General features: G+C 41.5%; 1 protein-coding gene across 1 annotated transcript in view; it reads right to left on the bottom strand.

Annotated features, from left to right (window-relative positions):
- The window catches only part of LOC311040515 (E3 ubiquitin-protein ligase Midline-1-like), a 93169-nt gene that overhangs the window by 21781 nt on the left and 58854 nt on the right, over positions 1 to 12534 (bottom strand). Inside the window, exon 4 of the mRNA XM_084050845.1 lies at positions 11618 to 11713. Coding sequence (XP_083906971.1) covers positions 11618 to 11713 — 96 coding nt within the window. The remainder of the gene's footprint in view (positions 1 to 11617; positions 11714 to 12534) is intronic.

Here is a 12534-nt window from a genome sequence, read left to right as displayed (position 1 = left end):
TTGTACTTTTTACTCCACTGCAATTATTAGTAAGCTTTATTTACCATTTACTTTGTAGGTTTTGATTATTGTTACAAAACATACATTAACCACTTCAGCCCTATATACATTTCGGCCATTTGAAAATAGCAGATCTACAAGCTCACAATGCGTGGTGATGCGACGCACTGTGAGCTTGTAGATCGGCTATTTTCAAAATATTTTGTATACATTTCATACATTTGAAAACTTGTGAAATGGGACATTCTACATAATGAGTGCTTTCTACTTTTTTAAGTACATTTTGATGCCAATACTTTTGTACTTTTGCTCAAGTCATTTTTTTATACCGAACTTGTACTTTTTACAATAGGGTATTGAGAAATGTGAGTACTTCATCCAGCACTGCGCTCCAGAAGCAATGTATCGCGTCTCATCCATCAGCTATATAGCCCTCCAGGTTGGCTTCAACGGGAGGGAAGAAGACAACACTTTGCATGCCAATGACTTGACGTATAGTGGAGAGACACAAAGCTCTCCTGTGTACGTGTCTCACAGACAGTGGTGTGAAGTAACTAAGTGCATTTACTCAAGTACTGTACTTAAGTACAGTTTTGAGGCACTTTTACTTTACTGGAGTATTTCCAATTGTCTATACTTTTACTTCTACTCCCCTACATCTCAGAGGAAAACATTATACTTTTACTCCACTCCAATTATTTGAAAACTTTAGTTACTAGTTACTTTGCAGATATAAATTATTACATTATAAAACATACATTAACCACTTTAGCCCTATTTCATACCTAGGCTATTTGAAAATAGCCGATCTACAAGCTCACAACGTGTCGCATCGCAACACGTTGTGAGCTTGTAGATCTGCTATTTTTAAACATTAGTACCTTTACTTTTGGTACATTAAGTATATTTTGACGCCAATACTTTTGTACTTTTACTAAAGTAACATTTTGAACACAGACCTTTTACTTGTAACAGAATATATATTTTTATATCGTGGTATTGCTACTTTTACTTGTAACAAGAGTACTTCTATATTGTGGTATTGCTTCTATTACTTATGTAAAATATCTGAGTACAAGAAGACAACACTTTGCATGCCAATGACTTGACGTATATAGTGGAGAGACTCAAAGCTCTCCTGTGTCGTGTCTCACACAGATGCTTTCCACACCACAGGTTCAGAGATCAAGGGGGCTTTGCATATTGTATGTAAAGGCAACTATGTGCTCTCACACTTATACATAATGTAAAACACATGTGCATATCATATCGTCACTGTCAGGCGGGAACCTTGTACAGTTCGTCCAAAATAGTTACTTTAGAGAGGAAATACAGAACAAATGGATCAAATGGTTCAAATGGATACAATGTAGTTATTATTTAATCATTGGATACATATTTATGAAACCTACCAGACAGTCTTATAACAACTTTGAACCTGGCGTCCCTAGCTTGGGCATGTCATTATAGGCACAAATGTTCCAATGTTTGTTTCTTTCAAGAATAGCAAAAAATAGCAGATCTAAAAGCTCACAGTCACCGTGATGTGACGCATTGTGAGCTTGTAGATCTACAAATTTTGCTTCTTTCACGACCCTTTCATACAACAAAGTATAAAAATAGGGAATTTATGGGGGGGAAAAAAGATGAATAGGATGATACAACAGCGATGATATCATATACTATCACTGTCGGGTGTAAACCTCATATTAGAATTTTGAATTCTATTCATGAATGACACTGAAGAATGACGAAGTAGGGCATTAATTTACCCAAAAAAAAGATGAATATGATGACTGATACAAGGGTTCTAACCCAGCAGAGATGATATCATATAGTGCACCTGGGGAAAATGTCACAGAGTGCATGTGAATGTTTCTTTGAAACACTCGCTATGAGAGATGCCATTGAGCTCTGCTCTGACACACAGGGCGCTGAGCTCATTTTATAGCGGCAGGGAGTCAAGGGCTTTACGATTCAAAACGGGCGAATGAAAATAACTGAAAGTTCACGTTTATTTTTCTGCAGCAGAGGGTCTGCTCATAATGTCCCATATTTCTGCTTGTATATCCATTTCCCTGTTGGACCTATTAATATCTTGGGAGAAAAAAAAGTGTTTTCTGGCAAGAGGAGACGTGACTACGACAGCGGCGAAGAAAGCGAGGACAGCCCCCCCCCCCCCCCCCCCCCCCCCCCGAGTGTTGCCATGCCAACGAGAGTGTTACAAACTCACTCGCGACACACACACACACACACACACACACACACACACACACACACACACACACACACACACACACACACACACACAGGCAGACAAACACACAAACGTCCACACTTGCGTACTTGCTCACGTCAATGTGCGATACGAGGGGATTACTTTCAATGTCCCCCCTCACTTCATGTTCTGTGGGGATTTAGTTTTTTTTTTGCATCAGCACACATTGCCACCAGGGCCAGAGTTTCAAATAAATGAATAGCTCTTGTGTGGTTTCTGTATTATATGTACCTTACATTGGCCCTGGAAACACCTTCTAGGGCTCTGCTCTTAACCCATTAAAGACCGGGAACGCGTCCGTGTCATTTTTAGATTTCTTTGGCTATTCAAAAATAGCAGATATACAAGCTCATAGCGCACTATGAGCTTGTAGATCTGCTATTTTTCGAAAAAAATCTTGCACATTTTTAACTAAAATCTTTGCTTCTGGGGATTCTACAAATCTCTTCTAAATCTTAACAGTTAAAAAAAAACCTATGTTGCTATATTCAACCCCCATCTCAAAATATGTTGTTCCAGGGACCCCCAGGAGCAAAGATTTGAGTTAAAAATGTTCGCTTTAAAAATAAAAATAAAATATATATATATATATATTCAATGATTTGCGGCACTTGGTACCACGCTGTGAGCTTGTATATCTGCTATTTTTGAAAAGCCAAAGTATAAAATAATTAAAGTTTTAATAATAATTAAAGGTTAAAGTGGTTACACAGACGCGTTCCCGGTTTTAATGGGTTAATAAAGGAAGAGTAGCAATTGAAATGCAAACGCGTCTTTTCCAAAACCACTAATTAGCCACCTTGCCCCTTAGTGCTGGAAAGTGACTTGAATTCTCATCCTGTTGTTTACGCTGTAGAAATCTCTTTGGTTGGAGGCTAAGCCCTTCGCCGTAGCCTGCTGGGTTATTCTAATCTATAGTCTCGTTATTATGCTTGTTTATCAAGTGTATACAAATGCATTGAAACACTGCCAGTCTTAAGCTTTAAGTTGTATATTGCACTCTGTTTCATACAGTATGTTGTCGAGTGTATATCCAATTTGTTTTATTCCCACCTGCATGGCAAGCTAAATAAACCCAATGTATACTGTATACAATGGCAGTGATTCTCAACGTGGGGTCCTCCCCCACCAGGGGTCCTTGAGGGGGTCCTCAGCTAAATGATTGATAGCTAGGAACCAAAATGGAGCCTTATGCACTTGGTTCCATTTGTCAAAACCAACACAGATTGTATAGTGTAGGGATAAAATTAATATCAAATTTGGGTCTCTGGCCTAATGGATATCAAACTGGGGGCCGTGAAATGTAAAGGAAATATTGAGAATCATTGTAAAATGGAACTTTGTGAGAGCGCTTCACTGACATGATCTGATACATATAAAGCTGAGTACTTGGGGACATTATGATGTATCATATCAATGCAGTCAATTAATCAAATAACTTGGGTTATGTGATGTTTTACGCGCGCGCACACACACACACACACACACACACACACACACACACACACACACACACACACACACACACACACACACACACACACACACACACACACACACACACACACACACACACACACACACACACACACACACACACACAGTGTACATCTATGTTTTGCATTAGCAAAATGTCAGAATATTTTAAGCCTTTTTCTCTCATTTCATTGAAAATAGTTTTATAGATGTGCCCGTCTCAATATGTGGATGCCACAAAAGCATGTGTGTGTGCGTGTGTGTGACTTGGGAGTGTTAAGTGATATCACTTAATGTCCCTGTCAAAAAACATGCTATACAGCATATACAGCACTCAGATGCTCTACACATTTTACGTGACACATGCCATATGCCACGGCAGCCATCTGTGCGTGAGTATGGCGTGCGCGGCGTGCATGTGTTCACCCCAGAGCCATTGCATTTGACTTTTAATTCACTCCGAAATGGAAACTGTTTCTACCATATCAGCCAGCAGTCTATGAACTTGACCAACGACAAACGAGTTTTATCAACGACTTTACCCCCTAAACCCTTTACCGGTATATGTACTTTGTTTACTGGAGTCCCCCAGGGCTCTATACTTGCCCCCCTCCATTTTTCCCTCCTCGAGTCTACGCCAAATGTCTACGCCGAAGAATAGGGCTTTAAATGAAAAGGACAATCTTCTTCCTGAATGGCTTCAATATGACAGTGAGCCGACATTGCGCGTGGGTGTGTGTGTGTGCGTGCGTGTGTGTGTGTGTGTGTGTGTGTGTGTGTGTGTGTGTGTGTGCGCGTGTGCTCCTGTGTGTGGCTGTTCCAGGGAGATGAGTGACGTATCCTCCCAGATGTCATCATCTCCGGTCTTGGCGGAGTGAGCGTCACAAATTGTCTAAGACAGTAATCCACTCATTGTTTTGGGGGAAACATTTAAGTGACAGCCTCCTTCATCACAATGTACCGCCAGACCAAATAAAACCACAACCGGTTCCATGGGCTCTGACGTAAGAGTAAAGTGGCAGTCCTTTCATTTCAATCATAAGAGTGAATTGAGATGATATATCGTGGCTGTCTGTGTCTGGCAGAAACCTTGTATGTCCAAAACGTAATTAGAAATTATATTTAACCCATTAAAACCGGGAAAGTCCGGTTGTCATTTTAGATTTTAGCTATATATATAGCAACATACGTTTTTTCAGAAAACAGTGATTTGTAGAATCGGCTTTAGGTCTTAATGGGTAAAAAAAAAAAGGAAATAGTGAAAATAGCCAATCTTCAAGCTCACAATGTCTCGCGATGCGAGCAGTTGTGAGCTTGTAGATCGGCTATTTTCACTATTTTTGTGCCATGAAGTAGGCCCTGGGGCTCCCAAACTTTTTAGCTCGAGACCCAAACTAGTGAAAATAGCCGATCAACAAGCTCACAACGAGTCACGATGGGACGCGTTGTGAGCTTGTAGATCAGGGGTTCTCAACCTTTTCAGGCCGCGACCCCCAAAATAATGATATTATTTCCCGCGACCCCCCGCGTGCACGCGTGTGGTCCCGTTCGCGCGCGCGAGCGGTCCCGTTCGCGCGCGCGAAGGTTATTTATTTATAATAGGTTATTTGATAATTGTTTATTATCAAAACATTTTTGCAAAAAGTGGGTAAATTGAGTAAATTAACTGATAAAACATGAATTAATGATAACATGAAAAAAATATTTTGTTAAAAAAAAAAAAAAAAAAAAACTTTTTTTGTCTTTTTTTTTTCTCAAATTCACCAAAAAATCTGGCGACCCCCCCAAATTATTTGGCGACCCCCCTGGGGGTCGCGACCCCCAGGTTGAGAACCACTGTTGTAGATCAACTATTTTCACTACTTATTAATTTTTTAAATATATATTAAATATTTTATTTATGAAATACTTTTTCAAAATGTTGGAGTTGTTTTTAATTGATGAAATCCTTTCACATATTTACTATAAAAATCGGTCCACGACCCAAAGATGGGTCCCGACAAGGAAAACAGTGAAGTAGGGCATTAATTTGCCAAAATATGGAGATACAAGGTTTCTGCCCTACAGCAAGGACATACAGTACAGTACAGTATGGTATTCATCCTGGTGGTGAGTCAGAGTCATGAACAGAGCAGCTGTGAAAGCCAAGGTGTTGGATCAATGGGAGGCCATGCAGCGCAGCACGTTAAGGCATGTCATGGCCGGCTGGCTGGCTGACTCTGAATGAAAGACCGTGTTGACTCGACAGTCCTTTTCTTTATTTCTACACCGGCCGTCGACGCCGCAAAACCCTGATGAACCACGAAACGCAACACGGGGAATGTGTGAAATTAAAATGTTCGACTGAATGGGCTTGAAGAAAAGCAATTTCTCAACCCATTCAATCCGGGGACGCATCTGTGTCATTTAAAGATTTCTTTGGGCTATTCAAAAATAGCACATACTCGTGCTATTATAGAGAAGCTCGTAGCGCGGCAAGATCTGCTATTTTTGAAAAATTGTGAAAATGTGTGCATATTTTTTAAATATATATATTTTTAAGTGAACATTTGTCAAATATTTATGTTCCAGGGACCCCCCAGAAGCAAAAATTTAAGTTAAATATATACGGTATATATTCAAAGATTTGCACACATTTTCACGATGTTTTTCAAAAATAGCAGATCTACAAGCTCATAGCGCGGCACTCAGTGCTGTTGGAATGTTACCCCAGCTGTTGGAATGCTGGGGTAACATTGGACCCCCTGATGTTTATTAGAAGCTGTAAACCATGGCACGTTTGAGGGCCAGTGTCAGCTCATATGGCCCTTATGAGGGCTCTGTTGTTTAACATTGTTTGGCGGCCATGGTCGCAGGACTATAGGTGTGTGTGTGTGTGTGTGTGTGTGTGTGTGTGTGTGTGTGTGTGTGTGTGTGTGTGTGTGTGTGTGAGCGTGTGCATGTGCGTATGTGCGTGTGTGTGTGTGTGTGTGTGTGTGTGTGTGTGTGTGTGTGTGCGTCCTCAGAGAAGTGTCTGCTACAGTAATGAAGCTCATCAACTCCCCCACAAATCTCACAAAAATAACAAAGACGTCTCCCTAGGCTTCATATTAGAGAACAGCAGGAGCCGTATTCTAATAACTTGTACAACCACACTGTCAACGTCTAACCAGCAGCTCTCACATTATAGCCAAGATAAGCCAGTGTTTCTTCCCCTGTGGACATGTATGGCGCTGGAATTCTCCTTGTAATTGAGATTACAATGCATTCCGCATTATTCAATTGCTTTACTTTTTAAACATATTTGTCACGTGTGCATTGTCAATTTGATCATTTTTGACCTAGTAGTAGCTTTACAGTAGATATAACCAAACTAGATGTCTCTATAATAGGGTATCTTTTAGAAATCAGCCGGAGAATCAGAGCAGCAGGAGCGGTATTGCAGTCGCTGTGCCGCACTGTTGTGACGAAAAGAGAGCTGAGCCAGAAGGCAAAGCTCTCGATATACCGAGCACTCTTCGTTCCTACTCTCACCTATGGTCATGAAGTGTGGGTCATGACCGAAAGAATAAGATTGTGGATACAAGCGGACAAAATGAGTTTTCTCAGACGGGTGCTCCTTGGAAAGGAGCCAGCTTAGGCGGTTCGGGCATCTTGTACGACTGCCCCCCCGAGCGTCTCCCCTAGGGAGGTTCCTTGCTGCACCTCCCACTGGGAAGAGACACCGTGACAGACTGAGGACCAGATGGGGGAATTATATCTCCACACTGGCCTGGGAATGCCTCGGGATCCCCCAGGAGGAAGTTGCTATGTTGCTTTGGAAAGGGAAGACTGAAAATCTCTGTTGGAACTGTCACCCCTGCGACCCGATTCCGGAAAAGCGGTTGAAGATGGATGGATGGAAGGGTAGCTTTGCTGTATTTGGTGCTTTGAAAGTAGCTTCTCCAACGCGTCACATACGCATGTATGAACATACTGTATACGGCATGCATGTTAAGAGACTTTTAATGGCACTGGAGAATATTGTAGCAAACTCTGTGCAAATCAAAGCTGCTGTCTCCAGAACAGCTTGTTCTGTAATAGATTAAACATGGGTTAAAATATTCATACAGTGCCCTGCAAACTGCATGCCATGTTGCTTGTTTGCTCCTGCGTGCTGTGAGAGAATGCTCCATTTCTCAGCACTCTCACAGGTAAAGCCAGAAGCACGCTGTCAAGAGTGATGTCTCAGTCTGGCAAATATATCAGCTATTATTCTTTTTTACGACATTACGACATGTCTGCAATTATGCAACCGATGAGACCCGATTTCTAACCACTTTCAACCAATTTTCAAGAGGGGAAAAAATAGATCTCACACGTCACAATGTTTCGCAATATGACACGTTGGGAGCTTGTAGATTTGAATTTACCATTTTTGAAAAAACTCGATTACAATAGTTTTTCCACTTTTCTTTTCTTTTTTTAACATAACATATGGTGAGTCTAGGACCGTCCAAAGATCGGGACTGGCATTGGACCCACAAATCTGGTGCTGGTCAGGCTCTGGTCAGAGTTCACATCAAATTAAGATCTTCATTATCTTCATTAAATGAAAACATATGAGGGTGTGCTTTAATCATGAGCTTAGTAATCATCAAATTAGCATGCATGGTTTATTTCTTTGGTATATAATGACAAAGAGCATATCCGCCTCGCACACGCAACACACACACGCACACGTGCACGCACACACACACACACACCCGCACGCACACAGACATCCTGCTATCCCTACTGTACGCATCAAGTTATTCTAGGAGGTCAGAGAGTGTGTGTTGAGCCTGTGTACAGTACATACATAATGCACTGGGGAAATGGGGTCAGGACGTATTTCTCTCTTTTTTTTTTAAGCCTTCCATGCATAATTCATTCATTTCCGGTTTTGAAAGGGAATTGTTTTACAGCTGAGCGCCGAAAGGGTGAAAATGGCATGTTTTTTGATGCATTTCTTTGTGTTTTAGATATGTACAAAAAAAAACTGTCTGCATCCACAAAAGTGGAAAGTGAGCCTTTGGTATCTAGTCCGTGGAACACATGCTTGCGTGAAATATTAATATTCTAAAAAAAAAATCTGAAACACTTATGTTGCTATACTATCAGTGGTGCTCAAACATTTTCATATCAAAGACCCCCAAAATTATATGTATTTGGCCGTGGAGCGCCATCAGAAAATATTTTGTCCCAGGGACCCCCAGAAGCAAAGATTTGAGTTACACATGTTTGCTGAAACTGGGCGCGCCATGGAGAAGGCACGCGTCCGTACAAGCTCCGCAGCGTTGCAACGTTATTTCCTCTTTTTAGTATTTTTTAGCCTTCTCGTTTTTTCCCACACCGTCGGGTGCCTAAGGAGTTATGATAGACAAGCACTTTTGGACATCAGAAAAGCGATTGCTCAGGTACTTTGTAAATATGTAGATAACTTGTTTTTGGCTTCGATTGTTCTCTTGTTTGATCTCCTTCCCACTTGCCCCCCTACCCCTCTTCTTCTCTCTCTCCCCACTCTTCTTTCTACGGAATTTAACGTTGCGATGGGAATGATGTACAAAAACTAATTTCACCCACTTTTTTACCTTGTAAACCTGTGATGTGACAATAAACCTGATTCTGATTGCTTTAAACAAATATATATTCAAAGATTTGCACACATTTTCACGATTTTTCAAAAATAGCAGATCTACAAGTTCATAGCGCGGCACTCGGTGCCGCGCTATGAACTTGTATATCTGCTATTTTTGAATAGCCAAAGAAATCTAAAAATGACACAGATTCTTCCCCGGTCTAAATGGCTGTAAAAAAAAAAAAAAAGTCAGTATCATCAAAAGTGGAAAGTGAGCCTTTGGTATATAGTCCGTGGAAAACACGCTTGCGTGACGGTTTGCTACACCGTGGCCCACTTCCAAGGAATACAGAGTTACTGTACATATGCTACATGTGTGCAGTCACGCATGCACATGGCTAGCATATCGTCTCTGTCGGGGTGGAAACCTCATAGTATGTTCAAAACGGTTACTTTCTGTTAGCATCTGTTAGCATCTGCTAGCATCAAAAGTAGCTGACCCGCATCAAAAGTAGCTGACGAGCTCGCGGATCTGCTACTTTTGATGCTTTTCTGTGACACCGTAGCATGCTCAAGAAGGGCGTTAAAGGTAGGGTTAAAAGTGATTTACTTTGGTTAAAATAAGTGTTAAATAGCTCTATGTTCGTGTTAAGTAGCTCGAGTGTTTGTTCAGTAGAAGGAGTCTCCCATGTCTCTCCAGCTCTTTATTAAACATAACATGCATTTTCAGTGCTCTCTCCTGATTGGCTTAAAATTTGTCACACCTGAAAATGTACTATATTCTGTTTACTAAAGAGCTGGAGAGACCCCTGTGACCAAACAAACGCTCTGTAGCAATGATTACTATCAGCATATAGTACTTTAACCTTTAAAAAATAATATATATATATATACATACATATATATACGAGAAAACACAAAAAGTTAGAATATTGAGATAGGAGATGTAAAACCACGTCTAATATTCCAGTGGTGTGTTCGGTGAGTAATACGGCCCCTTTCTGACAGGGTCCCTTTTCAACAACATATCTTTTGATGAATCTGATAAATGATCCTTGCTGCCTGCCTGTAAAGGCCACGTCAGTCATAGATGCTAAGACGAGGGTGGGTGGCGGGGTGGTGGTGGGAGTCACTGCCTCTCTGCCCCGTGGCATGGCTATATTTAAAGCTTCTTAGTAGGCCAGCATTACATGACCAACAAGCCCGAGTGTTAGCATTGGCAAACACACACACACACACACACACACACACACACACACACACACACACACACACACACACACACACACACACACACACACACACACACACACAATAATTGATATAAATATTTTTGGAAATGTCAATGGGGAAAATGCATTGACTATTTTGGAGTGCAACCAGAAAATGGCCGCCACTGCTATGCCCTATAGAACGTGAACAGGCTAAGGCAATGCCCTGCTATCTTCTAGCTCAGTGGTTCTCAAAGTGGGGTCCTTGGGGGGGTTTCGAGGACCCCCTAGGGAGATCCCAAGAAAAATGAGGAACAGTTTAAAACTTTAACAACTGTTCAGTTTACTCTTTTTACTTCTGCTATTCGGAAATAGCTGATCTACAAGTACAGTATACAGCGTGTCGGAAAGCGATGTTTTCCTCATTTCGAATTTCGAAGAATCTTCAATAATTGGGGAGATATTTGGAATAATTGTTAACACAAATCTTCTCTTATCTGGTATTTTCAAATGGGGGTCCGCAGCCAAATGACATACCAATTTGATGGCCCTTCACGTGACAATGTTTGAGAGCCAATGATCTAACAACACTATCAGATCTAAATAAAGAGCTCAAGCTGGTACAGAACCATCTGTTTTTTTACTTTATAGACCATAAAGCATGCATTATGTCAGTACTGCACAGCAAGTATGGAAGTACAAGCATAATACATTACAGTATAATTATTTAATGTGTTGCACAACAGGTTGTGAACACTGTCACAAATTTGATATACATTTTTCCATTGCATATTTGCAATAATTTCACTCTAATTCCTATATTTTTAACTGCAATTTGAGGGAAGCCTGCGCAAAACAATTTCAAACATGGTGATGTGATAATGAACTTGAAATTGAAGTTAATGTGATATTATGGAATAATATCATAACTTTCAATACTGCATGCTAACTGAATACATTTTAACCAACCAAAATCACTTAATACATGATTTCATTCTACAGTCTGGGCATGAAACATTAAGGTGAGAGAGTAAAACGGGCCATCAGTGCCCTCATGGGGATGGAGTGGCTCACCTCCACATGTTGACACGTCTGGATCATCTTCCCCATCAGTGATTCCAGCTCGTTGTTCCTCTTGATCAAACTGCTCAGGTTGGAGTCCAGGGCTTGCTGAACGAGAGAGAGAGAGAGAGAGAGAAACAAAAACGGTTGAACATTAAAGGAGTAGACTGAGGATGAAGGCAAAAAAAAAAACGATAAAAAGAGGCGACAAGAGAAGTGCAACAACATATCACTCCCACGCCAACACCCCCCAGGTTTTTTCAGCTTTTCGCCAGAAGCCAAAAAAAGTGTCAAGCCAGCGGGGTATCATCAAAAGTCAAACTTCTAAAAGGAAAACAGCAGGGGAAACAACCACAAGCTGGGATGTGAGACACCGACAAATCTGATCGCAAACCAAGAGCAAGAGCTAAACGTATTACATCACAGATTCATCCAAAAAGCAATTAAAAAAACACACAACAGCCAAAACCGTTTCTTTGCCCGGACTAACTTTCTCCACGGTATAGTCAAAGATTGAGTGTCGAGGAGGTCTCGGCTACCCACAATACCTCTGGACGGTGATGATGTCCCTCGTCTCTTCGGTGGTGCCTCCTCATCTTGCCTCTTCCCGCGTCTTCCCGACCGTGGGATCACTAACTATTACAGTGCGACTACTAGGCTTCTTCCGACCGAGGATCACTAACTACAGTGCAACTGCAAGGCAACGCGAGTGAGCGGGAGAGAGCCTCTCTCAGAAGAGTTCTCCCGGCCGCGAATCCCTACTTCACTACGAGACAACGCGAGTGGGAGAGAGCTTCTAGAGTTCTCCCGGTCGTGGATCCCTTCACTACGAGACAAACGCGAGTGGGAGAGAGCCTGTCCCGGCCGTGCCCAAAAGCTCAGCCAAGCGGCAAATCACCCATCAAAAGCCTTTGCCCTACGAGAGCACG

Source organism: Gymnoscopelus microlampas (genome assembly GCF_963454915.1).
Source record: "Gymnoscopelus microlampas genome assembly, chromosome: 24".
NCBI classification, from domain to species: domain Eukaryota; kingdom Metazoa; phylum Chordata; class Actinopteri; order Myctophiformes; family Myctophidae; genus Gymnoscopelus; species Gymnoscopelus microlampas.
The sequence above is the reverse complement of the archived record's forward strand: the minus strand, read 5'-3'. Positions and strand labels throughout refer to the sequence as shown.